Source organism: Stigmatopora argus, chromosome 18 (genome assembly GCF_051989625.1).
Source record: "Stigmatopora argus isolate UIUO_Sarg chromosome 18, RoL_Sarg_1.0, whole genome shotgun sequence".
In the NCBI taxonomy this organism is placed as follows: domain Eukaryota; kingdom Metazoa; phylum Chordata; class Actinopteri; order Syngnathiformes; family Syngnathidae; genus Stigmatopora; species Stigmatopora argus.
Window position 1 is genome coordinate 3,408,689 of NC_135404.1, and position 27,730 is coordinate 3,436,418.

Consider the following 27,730-nt stretch of genomic DNA (forward strand, 5'->3'; position numbering starts at 1 on the left):
CAATGGTAATAGGCTGAAAATCAGCTTTGATATTGCAAAAACTACTACATACCTCAGTCTTGGTCTCAGAGTACTCTTTTACTCGCTCCACAGCTACAATGTTGTTCTCCAGATCAGAAGTCATCCTCACCATCCAGTTCAGAGACATGGTCACCTGCAAACAAGTGATACATTAACACACATGAATTGATCAATCAATGTCCGATGGGACTGTTTCTACTGAGCCTTTAGCTTTAAAAACGTGAATTACGCTTCTGTCCATTTGTGTCTCTTGAAACGTTTGATGTCTTTTCTATGTTTTTATATCCAAATTCCTAGGAGTCCATATCTCTGCTGATCTCACTTGGGCGGCAAACACCACAGCACTCCTCAAGAAGGCTAGTGATTATTTATCAATGCTATATATTGACTTTTATGTGTTTTCCAGTTTGTTATAGCGTCCATAGACTCAGCGAGTGGTGCGACTTGGCACTGAACATTTCCAAAACCAACCATGGAACTCATCCTGGACTTCAGACGGAACAAGCGCGCTTCACTCTGCTGACCTCATGTGGACTATTTATTTATTGAGTTAATTGTCAGTCTGCTGTTACTATTTGTACACTATGTGGTGAAAGCTTTGAAATCTCATTGTACTTGTATAATGACAATAAAAGGATTCAATTCAATTCAAATCATTGGACATGGACATGAAGCTTTTCTGGACTTCACTAAGAAAGATACCAGTAACTGTCTGGATGGAGCTGAACGCCTGATGGATACTTTTGCTTTCAACAGTAGTGATCTTAATGCTGATAAGTAACTTAATTCAGCAATTGACTGGCCACCAATTCAAAGTGTCCCCCAACTGGTGTCCATAGTTGGCTGGGATAGGCTCCAGCACCCACGAGAAATGAATGAAAACAAAAAAAAATTATCAGTGAGGAAAACAAATGTACATTTGTTATTCTATTACAAAAAGTGTCATTTAAATCAACAACTAGCTGCAATTTATTTCATCTGAGTTGCAACCTGAATTTCAATTTAATTTGGAACTATTAACCTACCTGCCAACGTAACAGTTCAGTTTCAAAAGTTTCATCAACATTTTTTTTATCTGCCCACTACACAAAATTAGCATTAGGGAGATTACCTTTATAGTTATTACAAGTCACACCCTTTCTCAATACTGTTTCTTAGATTAAAGACTAAGAGGATGCACATCTTAAAGTGTACCTGTAGAGCATATGACACTGACAGACCCACGAGGCCAGGGTTAAGATCATTCTTTCCTGTGACAGCAAACAGAGCAGCAAAGAGCACGATGCAGTTCCCGATGAATTCTATGCGCACTCCAAGCCACCTGCAAAAAATATATCAAACTATTTTAGCTTAATACAGACAGAAAAACCTGAACAGGATAACTTGATAAATCATGTGAGGTGTTTTAATTCTAATTAATTAAAATTACTTTCTAGTATGAGGTATGATGTACTGTATACCTCATACAGTAAAAGTTGATCGAAGTAGCAAACCTCAAAATGTCATTTTCATTCACCCACTGTATTTCTGAAATGGATTGTTAGGGTTTCTCAGTGTCATAAAATACAAAATAGTGGTCACAATCAATGTTGCCTCTATTTTTTTGTTTGTCTGGGCAGAAAGACAACCTCCCTGAGCACACTGAGTACCGGTGTGAGCAACATCATCATTGCTCGCTATGGGCACACACCAGTATCACACCTGCCATAAGCAGGTGTATGTCTACTACACATAAATGATTTAGTAATAATAAAATGTAATGATTAATATCTATGAATGGGCGGCTCAGTGGATGAGTGGTTCACGCGTCGTCCTCACAGCTAAAAAATAAATAAAAATTGGGATTTTATTTTGTGCGCTCCATATGATTTGCTGTGCGCAGAGAAGACGAGAGTAGTGCGCAATTGCGCACGCGCGCAGCTTAGAGAGAACATGGTCACAATACAATATAGAGACTACTGGTGGACAAGAAAGTTCATATAGCGTGTCATGAATTTGTCCAGTGGTGTGTTGTCACCCAACGCAAGAATACATACTCTGTTACCTCTGGAGCTATTTCTCTCATGCCGTAGAATACATGCAAACCTTACATGTTGTAAGGATAGGTTAATGATTGACAATGACGTGTTAGGGCTTATGAATTTGCATTACACTGCAACAGGAACACAACTGTCCTAAACCAAGAACTCTCTTTTGGCCAACTTGTAAAATAGATCAGTTTCTCAAAGAAGTTTGAGGGGATTTCAGTCAATTAGGCATTCATTTTCATGTCTTATGTTGTCAGCAATGGTTTCAAGGATCCATCCAGCCATGTTCTATAGCACTTTTACTCACTCGGGAGTCGGGGAGCTGAGCCAAACTGTGTTCCTCAAACTTGATATATTCAGGGAAAATGGTGTGCGATATAGTGCAGACACCAGCAGATGTCGCTATTGATTTAACCTACTTTCTGTATGAAAAGGTTGATCGTTTTTCAGTGCAGTAAATCTAATCTCTCATTTTCTGAACCGCTTTATCCTCACTAGGGTCACGGGGGGTGCTGGAGCCTATCCCAGCTAACTTCGGGCCAGAGGCGAGGGACACCCTGAATTGGTGGCCAGCCAATCGCAGGGTACAAGGTGACAAACAACTATTCACGCTCACACTCATACCTAGGGGCAATTTAGAGTGTCCAATCAGCCTACCATGCATGCCTTTGGAATGTGGAAGGAAACCGGAGTACCCATAGAAAACCCACACAGGCCCGGGAAGAACATGCAAGCAATAAATCATCCACTTAAATTTCTATGGTTAAATATGAAAGTGAAAAATACTTGAGTGAATCTGAACTCAACTGTTGTGTTAAGAATTTTTTTTCTAATTTTCTATACTAAGCAGTAAAGTGATCACATCTGTGATGTTTATGAAAAAACAACCCCCTTGAAGAACAGTTTAGAATTGAGCAATTTACACCAATTTCAGAGTACCTGAGAATGTTGACTAAGCCTAAAAAAAATTAAAAAAAATAAAAATAAAAATAGGCCACCCAATTTCATAGTACACTCGCCAAACTTCGGTGAGGGCAAGGTTGGGATCGAATTAAATAGGAAATATAGGTATAAAGAAAGGGGAAAAAAATATACGTTTATTTAACTCAAGGCTAGAAAACAATTTATTACCTTATTTACTCGCATATAAGCCGCCGGCGCGTATAAGCCGCACCTTAAAATTGCCTTAAAATTGTTAAATTTTAAAATTTGTCGCGTATAAGCCGCCCCCTGATTCTCAATTTTCACATCCATATTTAGGGTTTTAATAGAGGGTACAAATGTGTTACTTTGAAGGGAAAAGAAAAACCATCACACGTGGTATTTCTGAGATACTGTATGAATCAAAACCATATTATTAGGGTCAATATCATAAGTTAATATGCCTGTCTATGTAAATGTAAAATATTAAATTATTCAATTTGAAAAAAAGAAATAAGTCTATTATGATGAGAACTTGATGCTTTTTAATGGCATAAATTACAATTTTCTTACCAGAGGTTTAAGATGTGGTGGCCAAATTGCTTCTAATGTCAAAATATTATTATTATTTTTCATATTTTTCGATGGTTCATATTACTGCAATAGTTGTCACTTTCGAACAAGAAATAAAAATTTAAAAAATAAAAGTGTAATTTTGTTTTATTTCAAAATCACAAATGTACAATCATTTCCTTTCTGTATTCCGAAAGGGAGGGTGTTGTTTGGACGTAGACAAATTTAAAAAGGAAACACGGCCAGGGAATATGCCCCTAGCGCTATACGTAGTGTTCACCAAATCTCTGGGTGCAATAATAGCATACACATTACGTAGGTATCAAGGTTTATATTTAAAGACCTTTGATCAGCCTTAACTATTGTGATGTGCTGACATGGTAAAATCTACGGTCAGAGCACGTTTAACTACAGTAAGATGGCGGTGCCCCGAGCGAGCAGTGACGGGAACGTGAGTTTTTTTTCACGTTTTATGCAAGATACGGTTTATTTTTTCCTCGAATTATATTCATAGACGTCAAGATACATTTTGTTTAGCGTTTTATCTGTTTATCTTTTCTTTATTTTGAAATAAATGACCGTATATTGCCGCATTGTCTTGCGTGGTGACGTCACAAAGGCGCCATTTTGTCGTGACGTAATCGTGTCATCATCGTCAACTTGTAGTTTCGTGCATGTCGTGTTTTTATGCGCATATAAGCCATACCCTCGATTCAGTCATCATTTTTTTGTCCGACAAAAGTGGCTTATATGTGAGTAAATAAGGTATGTTATTTATCATTATTATATTTTGAAATGCCAAAATATATAAGGGAGGAAAAATCCAAGTCGTCGAGACTACAAGATCCTCTTGTAGAATCTATGCATCTCAACTGTGCGCAATGACATTCATTAAATGTCAATATCAAATAGGAAGAATATATAGACATCAAATTGTTCCGTGACCGGACGTTCGGTCGCCGGACGTTTGGTCGCCCGGACGTTTGGTCGCCGGACGTTTGGTCGCCCGGACGTTTGGTCGCCCCGACCCAAACGTCCTGCGACCAAACGTCCGAGTACCAAACAACACGGTCTACTCATCAATCAAAGCCAACAATGGCCCTGAGCAGTTTCACTGAGCGGACGTGTGAGTGTATAAGAGTGTGTATGTACATGAGTTGTCCCCTTAGGAAGGGATGTGAGTCAGGGTCTTAACAAGTTCTCCAACAAAACACAATATAGGTAACATACAAGTACGGGAAATTTGGAGCTTTTCTTTAGCCTAAAAATTAATAGGGCATTAAGTATGAGAAAATAATAATTCGCAGTTTGTATTTAGGGAATTTGAGCAACAATTTTAAATGGTAATTATCAATAACCTTCCGGGCGACCAAACGTCCGTCGACCAAACGTCCGAGTACCAAATTGTCTATATAAAGCTCTGATTTATCTAGAGTTATTTAGTAAAAACAATGCTTTCTGTTGAAATGTTGGAAACAAGTAGACAAAGTGATAATTCAGTAATTAGCTAGCCAAATGGTAAATATCTCGGGTAAATCAAACCACTCCCCGTATTCATTACCACAAAATAGATAAATGACATGAATGGATTTTACCTGGAAACTTCAAGGACTTCTAAGTCAAATGAACCAGCATTAAAAAAGAACTGCTGTTTTTTGTAAACTGGTGGAAAGAAGATGCTTACCTGTTGGACACTATCCCGGGGTAATAACTCTGTTGGTTCTCGTCCACTTTTATATCACTCATGAATACAAAGGCAGAGTGTCTGCCAAATGCTCGAATGACACTCGAACCAGTGATGGTTTCAGAGAAATGGGAATAAATGGGCGAGCGGCTGATAGACTCCAGACGCTTCAGTTGCCGAGACGTGGCAACATAAAATCTCTAGGCAAGGAAGGGAGAAAAACAAACAAATTTAAAACCTTTTAATAGCACAGCTCGACATATTGTAAGCAAATAATATTGCTAATGCGTACATACTTCCACAATCACACATAGTATTACGCAATTTCCAACAAAACACCTTCAACGAGCATCAGATATGAAACAAAATAAGGTTGTTAAATTGACATGAGCTCCTCTGAGAGTTCATTCAGCAACATGCAAATCCCCTTGAAGCTTCTAATCTTAGTAAATATTTACAGTACGCACTCCATGTAAATACCAGGCTTGAGCTGGAGGTGGTTTGTTGAACATTGAGCACATTATTTAAATGTATATTCTAAAATTTGCATTAGGTCTACGTGTTAGTACTTTCGGTCGGTTATGACTTGTATTAGTAATGTGTTAGACAAAGCACTAATACAGGAAAAAACAGAAAACAACAATAGTAATGCGGGGAACACCAAGCAGAGAAATTAACACGGCAGTCAGACAAATGAAGCTGATATCAGGACCAAATTAAAGGAATAAGAACAAAAGTACCCACACTCTTTTGGTCAAAATTTATTTCGTACCCATTTACCCATTCAGTTACACGTTCATTAAAATGTTTAGTGTAGTTAGAATCACTCCGGTTTTGATTTCCTTTTTAATTAAAACTAATCTCTTAAAAATATGTGACAATGAAATCGTAGATTATTTGGTTGGAAATGTTCTCAATCACATATTGTATATAAATATTGTTAGGTTCTTGAATTGCCTTACTAGTACTTTTTAAGGAATTCAGATCTACAAAAGCAACTACACTGGCATTTTTTAGTAACCACAATTTACCTGGCTCTGATACCATAGCTACTCTCAGGTATGATGTTAAAGCTAATCCATTGTCAGGAATAATCTTTCCAAACTACAGTGAGTGTTTTAGACAAATTAGACTATTTATTGCTTGTTGGAAGACAGTGTATGCAGATTGTGCAATGAATCAGCTAAAAACCAACTCAGGTCCCAAATGCATACATTCCAAACTGTTGTAAAAATGTTTGGCTTTTTTGCAGAAATACAACCAAGATAAACTAGAAAAAATAAGATTAAAGCTCAACAATTAAAATGCATGAAACACCAAAAATGACAAATTATACATCTAAATCCATTCTTCCCTAATAACAACTTTGTAGCATTCAATCTAGATATTATGCATCCATAATTTGGTAAAAATATAAATATAAACTAATTGGTAGCCAGCCAATCGCAGGGCAAGAGACGGACAACCATAAATGCCCATACTCAAACCTAGGGGCAATTCAGAGTGTTCAACCAGCATGTTTTTGGAAAGTGGGAGGAAACCAGAGTACCCGGAGAAAACCCACACAAGTCCGGGGAGAACATGCAAACTCCACACAGTGAGGCCCATGAGCTAAACACTAGTCCAACGGGCCACCACAGCATATAATATATATTATATGATTTTTAGTAATAAAATTAGTGTATAACATATTCTTGTGCTGAGCGTCAATAAACTGCTGCTAACAACTGCACAGTGAAGGAGGAATTTCTCATGAGGGGGGCCATCGTGAGAGTCAGGGAAATCTGACTGTGCCTCAGAAGACATGAACCTTACTGCATGTCACTGCAAATAACCCTCGTTGCTCTAACTTAGATGGTACAGTGGTACCTCGACATACGAGTGCCCCGACATACGAGCAATTTGAGATACGAGTAAAATTTTGAGCAGATATTTATTTTGACATACAAGACAAAATTTAACATATGAGCAGACAGCGGACGTGAGAGGCTGCTCATAAGAACATCATGAGCACTCTCTCTCTCCCCGCAACTCCCTCGTGTAATGTCTCTGTGGTCGCAACTCCCTCGTGTAATGTCTCTAGAAGCACTGGGCGGATCGTTGCATTTTTTCAGTGTTTTTTCCCCTGTTAGTCAGTGCGAATGGCGTATATTCTACTTCTCGTTGGCAAGTGGTCGTGCGTTATCCTATTGTGAGGACATTTGTGTGCATTATTTTCAGAATATTTTGAAGGGAATCAAAAACTCAAACAACCCTCGATATTGACTGAAAATCAAAGTGGAGGCGGGGCAAATAGAGCGAACCCGGGAGAAGAAAGGTATCAAAATTTAAAACAAAATTAGAATTAAGTTTAGTGTAAAGTTAGATTAAACTTATTTTTGAGTGTGTCCGCATCGAAATCCAAGTTCATTTAAATTTGTTTATGTTATGTTACGAGCGCGTTGTCGTGCAAAAAGTCCCCCCCTGTACTTCCCCCCTCTCTGTCACTCTCTCTCCCTTCCACGAAATCCGTCTAATTTTAGTATACTATTAAACACATTTTAGTACTACTAAACCACTAGTTATTTGTTACTTTGTTAATAGATGGCGAATTAGAACAAATAAAAATGTTTTTCCAATCCAATATCCTGTTTTGGGTGTTTTTTCAGAGGGTTGGAACTAATTAATTTGTTTTTAGTTAATTTCTATGGGAAACGTTCGTTTGAGTTACGATAAAATCGACATACGAGCTCAGTCCCGGAGCGCATTAAGCTCGTATCTCGAGGTACCACTGTATGTCTGAATAACCCAAAAAGGCAAGACTACTCTCCACGGTGCACAAACACATGCAAAATACTAATGTGAGTTGTTCCGTTTATTAGGGGGAGCAGGAACATTGTACTGACTGTTCATCTTATTTTGTAAATTTTATGTATGTGCAAATATTCATTAATTCCTCTGCGGTACCATCCTCATAATGGTTGCGGGGGGTTGGTGGAGTCTACCTCAGCTGACTTTGGGTGAAAGGCAGACTACAACCCAGGCTAGTCACCAGTCAGCCATAGGGCACAGAGAAAGAGACGACCATTCACACTCAGAATCATATCGCCACCAGCAGGAATCGAGCCAACGCCTCCTCGCCCTGAAGTCAGGGGAGTTTGGATGTTCTTCCCGGGCTTGCATGGGTTTTCTCTGGGTACTCTGGTTTCCTCCCACGTCCCAGAGACATGCATGCTAGCCTGGTTGAACACTAAATTTCCCATAGGTTTGACTGTGAGCGTGAATGGTGGTCTGTTTCCTTGTGTCATGCGATTAGCTGGCCACCAATTCAGGGTTTCCCATGTCTGGTGCTAATACTTGGGTGGGATAGGTGAGGATTAGCGGTACGGAAAATTATTGAATGTCATGTTGATTCCTATTTAAATGGAACAACCCCTGTCCAATCTAAAAAATAAAAAAAACATATTCAATAACTCACATTATTTCTGCCACCAGAGCATTTAGGTTAAATCATGGTTACTGAAATTAAAACTTGAGTTTTTACATGTAAAATTTAAAATTCACCAAGTGACTCGAGAAGTAACGCACTACGTTAAACTCACACCTAGCTAGTAGCACATAAAATGCATCTAGTACTCAACGAACAGTGTACAACACATTTTATCATCAGCAAAACAATCAGACATGCATGAAACAGACTAGTTTACTATTTACCTGAACCCACCAATAGAACACCATTAAGGGGGCTATGACTATGAGGAAGATGGAGGTGAGGGCAGAGCATATGAGCAGCACATTCAGTGTGTACCAGAAAGTGCGCATCCATATGTCAATTTGATGTGGGATCTGGGAGTCTATGGAATCCACGTCTTTGCTGAAGCGGTTTAGTAACCGCCCAATTGGGGTGCTCTCAAAGAAGGCCTGTGGTGCTCGCAGGACCCCCTGGAGCATGTTGCTGTGCAAGAGCTTGGCTGCCCAGACCATACTGTAAGCTTGGGACAGCAGACTGTTAGCCAACAACAGTGCACCTGTGAGAAGGAGGGAATGGAGAAGAAGGGAAAGGGGGCAAGTGTGACAACACAACAATTATGTTAAATGGATGAATAAACGCATGTTGTCAATTCTCTAAATTCAAGTACAGCATATTTTACACACCCCAAATATGGAGATCAAAATGTGCCAAAAGAAGTTTACTTTTAAAATGAACACTTTTAACTTGCAAAACAAGTCCAAAATAAATTTTAAAAAACTGCATTTTGAAAGGAAAGAAGTTAGACATGAAAAAAAAACACAATGTAACCTTATTAATAAGTCGTAGCTGTGTATAAGTCAAAGAACACACAATGAAGAAAAAAATTATACACGAGCTGCTCTGAGGTATAGGTCTTAATTTTGGCAGGGCATTTTTCTTTACAGACTATTGGTGATCATAGAGAGAGAAAAAACATAATTTGTACTTGAGTGTTATAGTCAAAGTCAAAAGCCTTAAGTGTCATTATACAACAGCTGCGTATAAGGTAATTGGTGGTGCTACTCCACAAAGTGCATTTTTCCCAGTAAAAACATAAATAAGTAATTTAAAAAGTCACGTCCGGGCAAGGGAATTCTAAAATATTGCATAATCTAAGATATTGCACATTGTTATTGCATATAGTCGTAGGGACTATGAAAAAAAGTGTGACTTATACTCCGGAAAATACTGTAATTTTTTTTTTACTTTTATTTTTTTGGTTTGCAAATTATTTCTTTTGTGCTATGGGTTGAAAATCACTAATCACAAGTGCACAGGTTTTGTCACGTCCACAAAAGGTCACTTGTAACCATTTCTCAGCGTTGGTGTTTCCATAGTAAAGGGAACACGCTCACGTGGAGAAAGGTTGCAGCATTCTACGAAACGGTTTAACTGAACTCACCAATTAACAAATTTACTTCTTTTAGCACCCCTTGTGAGGATAAGCAGTACAGAAGATGAATCAATTACTTCTTTTAGCACCCTTTGATCTCCATACATATGCCGGGCACAAAAAAATACTTGTAGATAACTGAATAACCCACCAAAAACCATTATTTATTAACTTATGTATTTAACTTTTATTTTTCTAAACTGCAACTTTTGTATGTTTTACAACACAACATTTGGATGAAGTAGATATTTTGTCTATGATTATCTCGTTTCCAAAAAAAGCAACAAAGACGTGCTGAAACTCATGCACTTTAATTGGTGATTTTTAAATAAAAGCTTTTTTAAATGTCTAAATCCTTCTCTTTCACGGCGCAAAATTTTGGATTAAAAATAGTTTTTTGTTTGTTTTACAAGTTAAAAATGTTCATTTTACAACTTCACTTCTTTTGCACATTTTGATCACCATACCAAGCCCAAGGCTGAAATACATCTATTGAGACTAAAACTGAGGCATTGTTTTGTGAATACATTTTTTTGCTGTTCTTAAGTAAATGCTAACTCCATAAAAAATGCTGAATATTAGTCACACAATATGGCAGTAAGCCTCGGTGGACCAAAAAAATGAGTTACTATTTAATCACGATTTTAAAGGAGTGATTTAAGTTGCATCAATATGATGCTACTGCTACAGAGAGCCATAGTTTAATGGGTCTGTGTTTGTGTGCATAAATGTTGAAAAAGAATGTGGGCGTGAGAGGAAATCAGAAGCTTGTAGCAACAGCACCCAGCCTGGACAGAACTGTTGGAAAGGAAAGAGCGGCGGCCAGACCAAACACTGGAGTGTTACAACAACTTAGAACATGCACACAGCATGCATTATTTCCAGTTTGCAAAATACCTGGACAAAGATGTACACAAAAGCCAGAGGTGCTATGACAACCGCAAAGATCGGCGTGCTGGAAATGATAACAATCATGGTGGAGAGAGAAACAAAAAAGGTGCCCAGGAACATGAGCACAGTTGACGGCAGGGTTTCATCTATAATGTAGATGTCTTTGGAGAAACGGTTGATGATGCGTCCTATTGGGGTAGTATCAAAAAAGGACTGGAGTGTGTGAAGTTTGTTGGTGAGCAGGTTATGGTGCAGCTTCCTTGCAGCCCCGATGTTTCCCATGGCTAACGTAAAAGAGGAGATCATGACCAGGATACCTGAGATTGATTTCAGAAAGGAAGCGTTTTGTTGTCATTTGAAAAATATGGAGAAGAATCATGCTTAAATGCAAGGATGTAATGGAAAAAAATCACTGAAAAGAAACAGTTTTAGACAACGTTATTCATATCATTTTAAAGCTTCAATTTTCTACACACAAACACATCACTGAATAACCAATTAGCAATATCACATGGCATTAAACAACTCTGAAGGAATTTCCAATAGATGTTTAAAAAAATACCATTATTTCCAGATTAATAATAACATGTAAAGCATCTCGGATGTTTACATTACAATAAAGTTGAAGCCTGTGAAAGTGAACAACTTCCGGATCACGTTACATAAAAATAATTAGAATTACGATTTTAATTTTGTAATAGTACAATCTGTGATTTAACGTTCGTCATAATCTTGTCATAGTTCAATCTTAATCTGATAATATTAAGATTTTTTTGTCGGAATATTATACTTTATGACGCAGCACACCTGACCATCGCTCATGGAATAAGAGTGTGCCACGGCACAGTGATTGGGAAACACTGTTCTAGCTGACTGGCACCAAGTGGTTTGCGGACCGGTGTTTGGGAACTAGAAATCGACTGATATGTTTTTTTCAGGACAGATACACATTTTTAGTAGTTAGAGGATGCCAATAACCGAAATTTGTATATTCTCATTACCAACAAAGACTCAGACAAGCTAGCAACAGAACATACTACAGTAATACCTCGACATACGAGTGCCCCGAACTACGAGCAATTTGAGATACGAGTAAAATTTCGAGCAAATATTTATCTTGATATATGAGACAAATTTTGTTATACGAGCATACAGCGGACGCGAGAGGCTGCTCATAAGAACATCATGGGCATGGTCTTTCTGGTCGCAACTCCCTCGTGTAATGTCTCTACGAGCACTGGGCGGGGCGTTGCATTTTTTCAGTGTTTTTTCCCCGTTAGTCAGTGCGAATGGCGTATATACTACTTCTCGTTGGCAAATGGTCGTGGGTTATCCTATTGTGAGGACATTTGTGTGCATCACAAAATCAAACAACCCTCGATATTGACTGAAAGTGAGTGTGGAGGCGGGGCAAATAGAGTCAACCAGGGAGAAGAAAGGTATCAAAATGTCTAACAAAATTAGAATTAAGTTTAGTCTTAGGTTTGATTAAACTTATTTTTGAGTGTCTGCATCGTAATCCAAGTTCATTTAAATTTGCTTATGTTATGTTACGAGCACGTTGCCGTGCAAAAAGTCTCCCCCCTCCCGCTGTCCATCTCTCTCTCCCCTCCGCGAAATCCATCTAATTTTAGTAATAGTAAACACATTTTAGTACTATTAAACCGCTAGTTATTTGTTACTTTGTTAATAGATGGCGAATTAGTACAAATAAAAATGTTTTTCCAATCCAATATCCTGTTTTTGGTGTTTTTTCAGAGGGTAGGAACGAATTAATTTGTTTTTAGTTCATTTCTATGGGAAACGTTCATTTGAGTTACGAGTAAATCGACATACGAGCTCAGTCCCGGAACGCATTAAAGTCGTATCTCGAGGTACCACTGTAGACTCGTATACCATATAAATTTTACATGATAGTCGGTCATGAAGAACGTGGCTAATTTGCATATTAACTACGCCAATGGAGGTCTGTCTTCAAATCAAAAATCAAATTAAAAGCCTTTATTGTCATCATACACAGCTGCGTATAACGAAATTGGTGGTGATACTCCACAAAGTGCGTTTTCCCAGTAAAAAAACATAAATAAGTAATATAAAAATATAAAAAGTCACATCCTTCATGTGACATGTTTAATAGTGCCTCCCATTGGTGCAGTGGTCCTTCTGCCCAACTTTGGTGGTGGCAGTCTGGGTTCGATTCGCTTACAGTGTGATTGTGAGCGTGAGTGGTTGTCCGTTGAATTGTGGTGGCAAACAATTCGGGAATTTCGCTGCCTGCTGCCCGTGGTTGGCTGGGATAAGTTCCAGCACCCCCCACAACCCTTGTGGATAAGCGGTATGCAAGATGAATGAATTTATGTTTAATAGAGCTTAAATGATTAAATTGTTCTTGATCATAGAGGTATTTTGATTATATTTTGATATTTATATGAACAACTAATCACGCCCACACTCATTCCGAGGGGAAATTTAGTGTTCAACCAGCCTACCATGAATGTTTTTGGGCTGTGGGAGGAAATCGGACAACCTGGAGAAAATCCACGCAGGCACGGGGATAACATGAAAACTCCACACAGAAAGGTTGGAACCCATCGATGATTGCATTCTCGATTCCAGCACTGTGTGGCCGCACTAACCATTCGTTCACCAGCATTATTATTCCCATATTTTTCGGAGTATAAATCGCACCTGAGTACATGTCGCAATAGCCAAAAAATGCTCAATGAAGGGAAAAGACATACAAGTCGCACTGGAGTATAAGTTGCAATTTTGGAGGAATTTTGAGGGATGTGGTGGAGTGAGTGGAGCATATTTCATTTGGTTCACCGAAAAATCATTCAATGGGTCGCGTTAATTGTTTCTAATACTGTCATAAGCCGTGGCTGAGAGTATATTTGTTAAAATTGGTATCCTCAGCCCAAAAATTTGTGGTGAACCAACAGGCAATGCCAGTACACCTGATGGCCACTACACCCCTGGCAGCAAAATCCTGTGTAAACAAGCAAAGTTGCATGACGTTGGAGTCACTTTCATGTTGGTATTGGGCAATCTAGTATGCATAACACAGATAGCACTAAGATTGCCCCAGGAAACTCAGGTAACACATAAAATATGTCCACAGTGACTTTTCTACAGTCTATGTTTAGAAATGCAAAATGAAAAATGTTTCTTACCTTGTGTAATGCCTAGTGCTGCATATACACCCACCCTCATATTAACATTATCCTCAGTTTGATTTCGCAAGGCATCATTTGTCCACTCACTGAGCCAAATGTTAGCTCCAATTGCAGCTGCACTCTGGCAGCCATATAGAATGCAAATCAGCACAGAAAGCAGCAGTCCTACTGCTTTCGCATACTCTAGGAACACCTTTAGTTTGACCTGGTGAAGAACAGATATATGTTGAAATTTAGAAAACACAGTGGAAAACTAGGTGATTAATTTTGGTACATAATAAAGTACAGTGGTACCTCTAGTTATAAAATTATTCATTCCAGAAATGGCTTTGTGACTTTTTTTTCATAAATAGATATATTTTACATTGAATTAATATAATTTGTTCCACGATCTTTAATACTATCCAATAAACTCTTTAGAAATGAAAAAAGTATACCAATTTTGTATGATATATATATATAGCAATATGGGTATGAATGCAAAAATGATGAGAAATGTATTCATTAAGCCATTAAAATGAAGAAGAAAGACATTTACCAATGGGGTGGAAATGCAAGTGGCAGCTGAGTAAACATAAGTAAGAAACCACATAAACAAACAACAAAATTATGTTATGTATATTCAGAAAATTTCAAAAACAACACTGTGAAAACGGAGGGTCTATGGCACACAAATCAGGAACTGGCTGCCGAACAGAGCTGCTCTGCCATGGTCCCGGAAAAAGATTTAAAAAATTGCCCAAAAAGGGACTTTTGCTCGAACGATTGCGCTCATACTCCACCGGTGGCCCCTGCCTGATCGGGACGGCTCTCGTGTCTGTTACGGGCATCCCGTTTTTGGGTCAAGTTGGAGGGATGTCGCACACGGTTGCCATCATGCCACTCGGCCGGCTCAAACATCCGCCTACAGCGCGCTAGCCTCGGTTCCGCCTTCATGGAGTCGCAGCTTACTTCTAGTCAATGGCAGGCCAGCGAGTCTTTGAGAAAGCAAGTCTAGCACGACAATTTCCCCCAAAAATACCAGCCATAGGAAGTGTATTTACGTTTCGGGGTATGTTTGATGTTTCGTAACTTAGATTGTTTTCGCATCTTGGATCAAAGGGTCTCCCATCAAGGCTTTTGGTAACCTGAATTTTTCATATGTTGAAAAATTCATAAGTAGAAGTACTACTGTATGTGAGTGCAGAAATTCGAAATAGTAAGAATAAGCACAAATGCGAATAACAAACTGACCCTGCCTGTCTCTGCAGTCTCTGCCTGGATGAGTTTCTCTATCCCATCTAGCTGCTTCTTTCCTTGTGGCTCTGGATGTTTTCTCTGACTGCAAGCATGCCTCCTCAATGATCGAGATTTAGAGGTCTCTCCATCTGCTGAAATGATGCTGATTTGCCTGTGAGTGGTGATGGAAACGTATCAGTGAAAAGAAAATTTCAGCTGTGTGCAAAAGATCGTAAAAACAATTCAATTTCCTTTTACTCAACTGCAGAAAAGTACGAATTTGTTAAATGGTGATAAATTAATTTCATTGACATATTTCTCCTGATGAGACACACATCGATAGCACGACAAGGCGTATAATGCACTTCACCGACCTGACGAGATTGGAGGAATATCATAGTGTGTACTCAGCCAGACATTTAAATGATTGCGCTTTCACTCTTTTTAGACACAAAAGTGGGTTTTGCGTGTTTACTATAGGATTCTGGCAACACTGTCAGTCAAAAATTTGCCATTGCTGCTTAGAGCTTGGACTTGTTGAGTTATTGGCAGATAGTTAGACAGCGCTTCATGCTAATAGTTCTCCAGAGGCCTGCGTGGGTTTCCCCTGGGTACTCCGGTTTCCTCCCACATTCCAAAAACATGCATCTTACGCTAATTGGGCACTCTAAATTGCACCTAGGTATGGGTGTGAGTGTGCATGGTTGTCCATATCGTTGTGCCCTGCAATCGGCTGGCCACCGATTCAGGGTGTCCCCCACCTCTGGCCCGGAGTAAGCTGGGATAGCACCCCCCACAACCCTAATGAGGATAAAGCGGTTCAGAAAATGAGATGAAAGGGGGAAAAATTGGGCCTCAAATCAAAAAAGTTTGGAAAAGATGTATTTATTTGGACTAATTTAGAGTGTACATTTTCCTCATAAAACATCTTTCAAAAATATGTAAAATCATCCAGGAAAAAACACATTTAAGCCAAACAAGCTGTCTGAACAGGTTTTAATTTAGTAGCGCAGAGTTTATCAAAATGTGCAATGAATGTAAACATTAAAGCCAATGAACTTTTGCATTTTTGTAACCATAAAAAAACAAACCCATCAAATAAGTTCAAGGAAAATGTAAACTTAAATAACGTTTTTCCTTAATAATGAAACAATTTAAATTCATTCATTCATTTTCTGTACCGCTTATCCTCTCAAGGGTCGCGGGGGTACTGGAGCCTCACACTCATACATAGGGGAAAATTAGTGTTCAACCAGCCTACATGCAGGTTAATGGCATGTGAGAGGAAATCGGAGTACCCGGAGAAAACCCACAAAAGGCCAGGGAGAACACGCAAACTCGACACAGTGAGGACAGACCTGGGATCGAACCCCCGACTCCAGAACTGTGAGCCCGACGCGCTCACCGCTGAAGAACGTAGCTTTATAATCTTTATTTCAGATAGAGAATGTAGTCGCCAATTAATTGAAACACAGGCAAACTCTTGAATTTTATATCGCAGCCCCACCTCCTTTCCCTTTTTTACACATTGTTCCCTAATTGTCAGTTGCGCTTTTTATTTGTTAGTATTGTATATTGGTACATTAAAATCATGATTTTATTATTTTACACTCCCTCCTCATCACTCATGTTTCATGTTATTTCTCATTTTCTACTCTATTGGAAAAAACAGGTACTGCTTCAATGGTCTGTGTTTAAAAGAGGGCCAACCAGTCAAATATAAATACTTGTGTATTGAATCAGAGGGGACACTTGAAAGGAATATGATTGGCATGGTGTTTGTGATACCTTATGAATTTTCTCTTTGCTTCATTGATCCCTGGTTCACTGTCAACCATGTCCATATGATTGCTAAGGGTATCTTTAGGGAATAATTCCTCCTCATCAATTATCTCCTCTATAAAAAAGGAAGCAAATCACCTTATTAAGCAAGAAATAAATCATTACAAGCTGTATTAGCTAATGATTTGTGAAGTTGAAACCTAGTTAATAAAACCCTTAATTCTACCTGTAGCTTCATCCTCTTCTACAATGTCCTCCATAGCGTAGTTTCTGAGAAATTCAGCAAATGCTCCATTCTGGTTGAGTAGCTCCTGATATGAGCCCATCTCTGACACCTTTCCATCCACCATCACCACTATATTGTCCACCTGGGGCAGGTAACTGATGCCATGTGTCACTAGAAGACGTGTCTAGGGTGAAATAATAGGTAAAAACTATGGTTGCCTTATGTGCGCAAAGGCAAATTCGTATGAAATATGATTGATATGAACTTACCTTGCCCTTCAGGGCCCCTTCTGGACCAATGAGATTGTCAAATATGTGTTTGGACACATGGGCATCAACAGCAGAGAGTGGGTCATCCAATAGGTAAACATCAGCATCACTGTATAGCGCTCGGGCGAGGCTGACCCTCTGTCTCTGGCCTCCAGAGAGGTTAATGCCCTGTGGTATGAGCAGGCAACATAATCAAGGACAAGTAGAATGGATGCAATATTTATATTCCTCAACGTTTTGCCATGACTGCAGAGTTTCATAGTCAAGACAAAAAAAGGGGGGGCTGAAATAAATTACCTTTTCTCCTATTTCAGTCATGTCTCCTCCCGGCAAAACATCAAGGTCAGGTGTTAGGGCACAGGCCTCCAGAACGCAGCGGTACTTCTGTTCATTGTATGTTTTTCCAAACAGGATGTTATCACGCAGAGTGGCATTCTGTATCCAGGCCTGCTGAGGAACGTAGGCCACTGATCCCTGACAGGGAAAAAAAGAGTCCAAAACATTAGCATAATTTCCTGTTATAAAAGCTGTTATGTGACACTGCAGGGCCTTAGCTGTTCAATGGAATCCTAAATGTCTAAATTCTCTGTAATCCTGATTATTGAAAGGGAACACATCCAAGTTAAATTTCCATCTTAATTTCATGATATCAGATAATTTACAAACCTGAGATTCTTAACGATAGTGACTGGAAAAAAATCTTCCATACTGTGCATCCTCAAAAGGGTTGCGGGGGTTGCTGGAGCCTAACCCAGCTGACATTGGGCGAAAGGCAGACTACACCCTAGACCAGACCGGGGAATTTTACGGCCCCCAGGCCGCATACGGCCCTTTAGTTGGTCTTCACGTGCATATTGACGCAATACGGAAACTTAAGCCCTCCAAAATGCCGGGTGATGCTAAAAAAATGAAAGATAGATCCTGAATGCAGGGTTTTAACAAAATATAGACCACCAAGTATTTATTTAGTGAAATTAGTGATAAAGCCGTGTGTTTAGTTTGCGGGGAGCAGATTGCTGTGTTTGATGATTCCAATTTGAATCGGCATGACCGGAGTTAACATTCGGAGAAATACAAAAACCAGTCCCGCTGTCCTGGCGAACCGTGACAAGAAGGGTTGAAGACACTGTGAACATCTGAACCGCTTTATCCTAATTAAGGTTGCGGGGGTGCTGGAGCCTATCCCTCCCAGCTGACTCTGGGCCAGAGGCGGGGGAAACCCTGAATCGGTTGCCAACCGATCGCAGGGCACCTGGAGCTTCAGCTTCAACATAAAGTGGCAAGTTTTTAATTTTTCTCCTTGGCTTTGGATGAGGGCTGTGATCTCAGAGACACAGCTCAGTTATTACTCGTATTGTCCAAAGGATAACGGACTTCCAAGATTACGGAGGAGCTGGCGGCAACACGGTCAATGCATGGGACGGTACGGCCCTCCACAATATTCTCTGTTTCGCATCTGGCCCCCAAAGCAAAAATAATTGCCCATCCCGGCCCTAGACTGGTCGCCAGTCAGCCATAGGGCACACTCAAGGACCAACGACCATACGCACTCACAATCATACCGCCACCAGCTTGAATCGAGCCCGTGCCTGCCCACACCAAAGTCATGCGAGTGACCCTCTACATCACGAGGCGGCACGGGAAAAAAGGTTTTAGAATTTAGTAGCATTAATGATAATGAAAGAAGGAGTTATTTTTTCCTTACACGTCAAACAAGATACAGAGTAAACTCATACCCTAATAGAAACGTCTCCTTCAAGTTTCTCCATTTCACCCAGCAGGGAGGAAATTAGTGAGGACTTTCCACAGCCAACATGGCCCACTATGGCCAACAGGGAGCCCTGGGGCACCAATATGTTAATGCTAAAAGAACACAAACAATGGTCAGCTATGCTGGACTTGGGCATGAAACTGAAAAAAAAAATGTATCTGGTGTTGCAAGACATACTTCTGCAGAACCGGTGGATCTTCTTTAGCCCAAGTGAATTTCCCGTTGACAACTGTGATTGAAAAATCTATAAAACAAATTTTTTAAAAATTCATATATGTGGCATATTACAATTTAGAATTTGACAAACAACACTAAATGCTTCACAAATCTAGTTCAATGGGTACAATGTGCAACAGGAAATAGTTACTGTAGAATAAAGTGACCAAACTGCAATCTTACACAATTAATTGTTTTCTCAGGCATGAGCCATCTTTTTAAAGTTTACACTCGAGAAACAGTGGGTGTACTTCTTACCTGACGCTGTGTTTTTTCTGTCCACTGAGTTTGGATCCAACTCGTCATGACTCAAGAAACTTTGGATCCGCTTCAATGAGACACTTGTCTGCAATGCAGAATAAACATTGCTCTTCACTGGAAACGGAAACTGGTTATCAAGTAAATAAGTTGTGTGACAACGGTCTGGAGCAAAAGTGGTATTTTGTTGTAAACATAATTCTACGTTGACACGACTGATTTGTGTGGGGAAACTTGTGCGGACATGGAGACATACAAATGCCTGAACTTTCCAATTTGCCAACCAAGTATACAATGCGTGCCCTGTGTATAGGTAGCAGCAATGCTAAAAGATGATTCTTAAGTCTAACCTTTTTCTTCGCTATTTCCTGCTAGGAAAAGTAGTATATTATAGTGTGATGTCATCAGAATTTTCATCCCTATTGGCAAACTTATACTAATCTTACAGAGTATTTGAGACAGAATTAACCATAACTCGTTTTTTTTTGTTTTTACCGATAGCCTGGAGCGTCAATATTTTCACGTTTTAGTTGTTCCAGACCCCTCAAAACGCTGTCTGCCACTAAACGATATGGACATTTGGGAAAGTTTGTTTGCATTTATCCCCAGTCACCTCATTAGTCTTCTCGTCATAGTGTAAATGGCCCGTAACCTTTCACTGCCCCACGCACATTTTAGCAAAAATTAAAACAGTCTCATGCTGAGCCTAAATAGCAAAAATGCACGGGAAGCCAAAAAACGTTTTGAAGTTAGCACCATGCTCCCTACACCCTGTAGCAATGAAAAATAATGTTAAGAGTCCGTTAGGTGCTGCTATCTCTCGGAAGCTTGAATTGATAAATACCCTCCACAAAACAGCTGTTTGTACTTAAACAAAAGACGAGAGTGGACGAACATTTTACTGCATTTTTTTCGGCTTTTAAACTCCAAAAACTTTTAGTTTTTCAAGATAAAATTTTCATAATATATGAATTATATCAGAAACAACGTTCCCTCTAAGCCAAGGGTGTCAGATTCGGGTTTGTTCGCGGGCCGCATTAACGTCAACTCGATTTGATGTGGGTCGGACCATTTTAGATATAATTTTTAGATATTTTTTTTATAAATGGATTAAATGAACTGGATCAAAATCCCTGAATATTCTGTTTTTTATAGATCTAAAACAATGTTTATTTGAGCTTTTTTTCTTAGTAAGGGAAAATCTATTTTAATCATTATGTTCCATATTACAGTGGAAAATAGAAAATATTTTTCTATATTTTTAGATTTTACAAAATGATTTTTGAACTAAAAACAGAAAAAAAGGATTAAAATAATTTCAATGATTGATTTAAAAGGGGGAAAATCTGTAAATATAATATACATCTATAATCTTCATTTTAATTTGATCGTAAAACAGAAAGTCGGCACTCATGATTTACTTTCCCGGGCCACCCAAAATGATGCGGCAGGCCAGATTTGGCCTCCGGGCCGCCACTTTGACACCTGTTCTTTAAGCTATCCAGCGCAGTGAACGCACTGTAAATGAATTTGATATACTATATAACTTTTTTCTGTATGATTATACTGTGTAATGCACTGCGTGACAGGTGTCCAGCCAATCATTTAATACGATGCAATTATGCTATGCAGCCAGCCACGGCATTGAAAGTACTTGCGCATGAGGCTAAAGCTAACGCTGCTTAAGTGAGTGTGATATGTCGAAATTAGTAACTTTTTAATTCTTACGCTTACTTATAAAATCGAGAGGTATAAAACATCAGATATTTCCAATACAGTGGAGCGTCGGTGTTACAGGAGCCCAAAATGTTTCCGTGTAGGGCGTTTCTCGCTCTATTTCTTTTTCACTCACTTGCGCTGTGACTCTGCCTTTCATTACTACTTGTATTTTAAAATCTCCCCGGACTCATATTCTTCAGGACTTGTTTCCTCTTCTCATCCACTTTCAGTTTTATATGCCAACTCGTCGCACCATAAAGAACACAAATCTGGACTACTGTGTTTAATTGCCGGAATCTTTACATTTGACTATGTCATGGGTTTCCACTATGCAGAGTCAAACCATTGGATAAATTATTTTAATTGTACATTTCAATAGTTATGTGTCTGTGTTTTGTCTTGATCATTGAAATGTTTCTGTCATTTGATTCCTGTGTAAAAACTCATGATCAATGTTCCCTCTAAGCTGCGCGCGTGCGCAATTGCGCACTATTCTCGTCTTCTCTGCGCACAGCAAATCATATGGAGCGCACAAAATAAAATCCCAATTTTTATTTTTTTTAGCTGTGAGGCCGACGCGCGAACCACTCATCCGCCGGGCCGCCCATTCACAGATATTAATCATTACATTTTATTATTACTAAATCATTTATGTGTAGTAGACAGCTAATGGCAGGTGTGATACTGGTGTGTGCCCATAGCGAGCAATGATGATGTTGCTCACACCGGTACTCAGTGTGCTCAGGAAGGTTGTCTTTCTGCCCAGACAAACAAAAAATTTGAGGGAATATTGCTCATGATAGTGTTTAAGTGGGATTGGGCATTTAAAATATTAAATTGAAGGGGGGAAAAGGTAGTTGAATACATTTTTCTCTGACAGTGCTTGTGCAGACAGAAAAACTGGGGCTAATTGGAGCAAAGTGGCCCACCTGTACAATGCTGCTGATGACTTGGGGGAGCATGTTGAGCGGGAAACGAAGTATGTTAAAAAGTGAGAGTGACACAAAAGCCTTCTCTGCATCCAGGATGTTGTTTTTATCCACTGTCACATACACTGCAAATGTTGTCAGTGCAACCTGAGGACATATCAACAAACGTGCTTGTGAAAAATAATTTGCTGTTGACATAAACACAAGTTCACCAAGCTTCACCACTCTGAGATAAACATCATATACAAAGTAAATAGCGCAACTAGTCCCAGCTATATTTATTCCCCTTTGTTAGACACTAACTGATAAGAAATAAAAGTACAGCATTGTTTTGTTTTTAATCTTAACTTTTAACTTGGACTTAATACCAGAAGAATGAAATTAACTCATTGGCTGCTATCGCGATACATGTCCAAATCATTTGAGTTGAGTAGGTTGGCAATGATCATTCAAAGCTCCTTTAGCAATAGACTGCGGCACCCTCATTGCAGGAAGGAGCGCTTCCGCAGATCCTTCCTCCCATCAGCTGTCAGGCTCTTTAACAAAAAAATGGCTGTGTGTTAAGACCTACCGTATGCATGCATGTACATTTATGTGTATGTATGTATGTATATATGTGCTAAGCAACACGCTTATTTAATTATATATTTATTCATGTATTTATTTCTTGACCTACTTATTTGTTGGAATTATTTTATATAAGTTATCCTGATTCTGGTATGACTGTCGAAATGTTAGTTAATAGAATTGGGGATGTCTTGACTCCCTGGGGAAAGTTTCACCTTATTCATCAAAGAGGAACTACCCCAGGGGGTCTGTTTGTCTGTTTTGTGAGGGTTGCAGGGTATCAGGAAGGTGACTGTAAAGATGATATCTCGAAGGGGCATATGGTCATGATCAAAGAACCTTTTGTAACTGGGAGAGAACTATCTCTCCTGTGATCAGCTTGAAACTTCCTGTAACTTGGACACTCCCAAAACACAATAAGAGACTTGGCGAGGGGAGATTTTCTTCAGAGTGCTTTTGGAGGACTGTCACGAGGGACAGTCTCTGAACCTCTCATTTTTTAAATAAAGTTTACTAAAATTCTCTGTGATTTCCTCCTTTTCAGATTGGTGATACAAATGTCTGGTGTTTAAACCCAACATTTAATTGGTCCTTCGAGCCGGATTCCAAGATACCTAAGGATCCCAGCGGGTGAGCAAGATCCAGAAAAGTCTGTGTACACAGCATAAAGATCCTTTTCCAGGACTGTTTCTTCCTTACGGGCTGGGGTCCAAAGGTTGAAGGGATACCGAGGACGCAGAGAATCGTGAGTAAATTTTGTTTAAAAAAGGAATGAATGAGAAAAAAGGAGTGAATGATGAAATCCATGGCGTAACAGACCCCCTTAGTTGAAAAAGACTAATTAAACTCTGTAAGTAAAAACTAAATCCGTTGGCGTGACAGACCCCCTTAGTTGAAAAAGACTAATTAAACTCTGTAAAGGATAGCGGAGTCCTGATTAAAGAGAAATGAAAACCCTGACAATCCTAGGCCCTATCAGGTAAAAAATTCAAACAACAAACTTCCACATGCGTACAGAGGTCAAATTCAAACAACAAACTTTCGCAGGCGGACAGACACCCTTAGTTTTAAAAGACTAATTAAATTCTGTAAAGGAAAGCGAAGTCCAGGATGTATTGAATAGGAAAAATCTGTGACGGATAGTGGAGTTCTGGGTGTATTGAATGAAAAGTGAAAAAAAGGATAGAGTCCTGGTTAAAGAGAAATAAAAAAGTGAATTAAAAGGAGTGAACGTGCAAAAAAGTGTGTATGGAAATACATTTTACCATTTGGTGATTTGTATCTCATATCAAACAACAGGAGACAAATGTCGACCTTTAGTGGATGTATGTAGACATGAGACTCCGCCTGAAAAGGTTGAAGTGAGTCTACCACTAAAGGAATTTATCAACATCCTGTTGTCTAAACCCAGTGTTAGTGCACTATAGGTGCAAAGACCCACTGGGACTAAATTTTATTCAAAAATGGGTAAAGTACAGAGTAAAACAAGTAAAAAAGAGGAATTCCTCTCGGAACTCGCGTCTAAAGACTGGAAGATAGTTCATAGAGAGGATCCCGACGCGGTGGAATCCTTGCGTTATTGGGTAAAAAAATATGGGTTCACCGGTAGACTAATAATAAAAGATATCCGTGAATTACAACAACAAAAAAATCGAAGAATCGTGTAACAAAAAACGAAGTAAAATGCAAAAACAAGGTTATGATCAAACCAAAGCGTGGTTGCGAATAGCAGGGCAAATAGAAGAGGGTGAGAAAGTAGCTAAACAAAAAAGAGAAGAAGAGATAACTATATTAGGCCTGTTAAAAAACAGTGGTCCCTGTTCAGCTCTCCTCGTGCGAGGCTCCACACGCAAGCGGGGAGCACGACGACGAGGGGGGGAAAGGGGGCTTGCTGGTCGTGCGGCAAAGAGGGCCACATAGCCAGGGAATGCGGGGGCAACCCTCCCCGCGCACAGCGACGACATGATAGCGCACGACTAGAACAGGAGGTAGCAAAACAAATGGTTAACAAAAGTAAGGGGAATAGATAGATAAAAAAGGTGGTGAAGCCCCCCTTCACAGATGCGGACACCCCTCAAGCTAAGCACACTCTTTGCAAACAAAAGGAGGGGGGGAGCGCCCATACAGCTTACTGCTCCCTTCACACCAAAAACAAAGGGCAGGAAAGACTACCACAAGAGAGAGAGAGATAGTTGATAGTGTTATGATATATTAGTGAAAAATTATGGGTTTTATTAAACACTAAAATTTATATTAGGAAATGCCTAGTGAAAGGTTATTTTCCCTAAATTGTAATTGAGGTAATAGTGAGCACAGAAAATGGCTCTTATTTTAAATAAAACTGCCTTCTTAGAGCGGATAGGAATTCAGCCAGAGCTTTAACTATGGGTTTTAGAAATATGAGAGTGATTTGCGATTTAGACTTAAGTATTAAGAATCATCCAAATTATTAATGATATCAAACATGAAAACAATGCAGAAATGGCATTTATCCAAATTATTAGGTAAATTTAGATAAAATAATTAATTTAGGATAGGCATGATTTCCCTAGGACGGAAGAGGCATGAAATGTTTTTCGGTGCACAGAAAGACATTCCTTGTTTTGCCCGGAACAGGTGAAATATGCTTTAGCGTGGTTCATATTAATGACTATTAGAATATTAATTGGATTAGCATCAAACAGTTGATGTCAACCAAACAACATTAACCTATTTCTTTTGAGAATGATTAGGCTGATAGCACAGCAAAAAGGTGGTTAGCTGCCAAGAAGCCCCAGACTGGGGATGGCTCTTAACCAGTGATGAAAAAATTGCAGACCACTGAGTGTAAATGAAGGGGTTTGTTTGTCTTTTTGTGTTTCTAATTGGCCGACCATCAAGATATAATCAATCAGATATCAAGGTGGAAAATGATTTAGAAATTTGAAATCAAATTTTGATGAAAATTATGGAAAATTGTTTAGTCAAATGAAATTTTTAATGGTAAAAGCAGCAGTACTCCAAACGTGAAATTTGAAGTGGAGAAACAAATCTGCTATGCAAAATTTAGGAGCACTGAAAAAACAGTGCTTGATACCAAATTCCAAAGTACTATTGATTTATTGTGATAATGGCATCCAAATTGTGTTAACAGAATAATTGACTGAATTGACAAAAGTTTCCATATTTCGTTCTTAAAAAAAAAAAAAAAAAAATGGAAATCTAATTTAGTGGAATGTACCAAACGCCATTATTAACTACACGATTGGAATTGGAGGATGAGGCTAATCATATGTCTGCATAAAAGAAAAAACTTTAAAGTAAACAATTGAGACTACACCTTCTTACAGATAGTTAAAGTAAACAATTAGAAAGAGAATGGATAGAAATGTAACTAGAATTTAATTTTATGCCTGACTATTGGAAAAGATTGATTAAGAAAGTTTCATAGGAGATGATTGGCAAACTCCGAAGACAATGGAATGTTACATTTGATAATAAGACTACTAGATTGGGATATTTTGAAAAAAAAAAAACACTGAGGTTAATATGCAACGCAATACACATTGTTAAATGAATTGGGACTTGATTAGTATGCATTTTAAAAGTAATGGGCTTTAATTGCTCTAAAGGATACAATTATGCTAAAAATATTGACCCTGACAAACAAGGGGTTGTTACATTTTACTGGGTTCAATTCTATTTAGAATTATAAATGTGTGCATTTTGTTTCTGAATAATAATTGATGTGAATCTAAACTGTTACAGAGAACGGGAAAGCTGTTTTCCTGGGGAGAAAGCAGCCTGGTTTGCTTTTTGTATTTTTCCTATTTTTAGTATGATTAGTTAATTTGTGTAATTGTAGGAAAGAGGAAAAAACTAATATGGGTTTTGATCTTAACAAGGAAGCAGTGTTCAAAATAGAATATCAGCTAGCATGTTTAATTTTGACTAATAAGGTATTTAAATTTTCACAAACATAATGATGGATGTTAAGCACGTGTTAAAGACAACGACAGAACACAGCAGCATACACAACAACAGAACTGAGCCGATCTCAAGAACAGTCAGCAGACGAACTATACAAAGCTAAAGGCCTACCGTACCTACCAAAAATGTATTCCATAATTGAGCCATAAATGTCTCAACAGGGGGAGGTATGGTGAAGAGGTATAAATACCTATTTTAAAATTTTTGTAGGAACTGTTTAATTTGTTATTTTATTGATCTGTAAAGAACATGGGATCTCCAGAATCATTTGGAGTGACAATGGAGCTCATTTTTCAAACAGCATAGTGCAAAACAGTGCAAAACAACTGGTAGAACTAGCTCGAGATAAACAACTTTTTGAGTTAGTTATTGGAAGACCATTCCAACTTCCTTTATGGGAAGATGACCCATGACGAGAGACTAAGGAAGGAGAGAAACTTATCCAAAGAACATATAAGCTGCCGTGATATTTGTCTATCTTGCAGGAGGTGGTGTAGCCAGGTGACTGGATCCTGATCCGAGTCATAAAAGTGAAGTCCTGGTTCTCTCCACGATGGGAAGACCCATTCGTGGCCCAACTCACCAACCTCCACAGCAGCAAAGATCACTGAAAAGTCAAAGTCGATTCAT

General features: G+C 38.9%; 1 protein-coding gene across 6 annotated transcripts in view; it reads right to left on the bottom strand.

Moving 5' to 3' along the window:
* Positions 1–27,730, bottom strand: part of abcc3 (ATP-binding cassette, sub-family C (CFTR/MRP), member 3) — a 68,562-nt gene that overhangs the window by 5,361 nt on the left and 35,471 nt on the right. For 2 of the 6 annotated variants that reach the window (XM_077625128.1, XM_077625130.1), the window contains 14 exons: positions 22,565–22,711; positions 19,917–20,004; positions 19,620–19,686; positions 19,408–19,534; positions 17,969–18,145; positions 17,672–17,839; positions 17,403–17,586; positions 17,183–17,291; positions 15,410–15,566; positions 14,174–14,381; positions 8,920–9,233; positions 5,227–5,426; positions 1,216–1,342; positions 53–154 (listed from right to left, as the gene is read on the bottom strand). In XM_077625128.1, coding sequence (XP_077481254.1) covers positions 53–154; positions 1,216–1,342; positions 5,227–5,426; positions 8,920–9,233; positions 14,174–14,381; positions 15,410–15,566; positions 17,183–17,291; positions 17,403–17,586; positions 17,672–17,839; positions 17,969–18,145; positions 19,408–19,534; positions 19,620–19,686; positions 19,917–20,004; positions 22,565–22,711 — 2,175 coding nt within the window. Of the gene's footprint in view, positions 1–52; positions 155–1,215; positions 1,343–5,226; positions 5,427–8,919; positions 9,234–11,006; positions 11,318–14,173; positions 14,382–14,714; positions 15,223–15,409; positions 15,567–17,182; positions 17,292–17,402; positions 17,587–17,671; positions 17,840–17,968; positions 18,146–19,407; positions 19,535–19,619; positions 19,687–19,916; positions 20,005–22,564; positions 22,712–27,730 lie in introns of those variants that run through there. The other 4 variants (XM_077625129.1, XR_013306014.1, XM_077625131.1 and 1 more) reach the window with 4 other exon arrangements.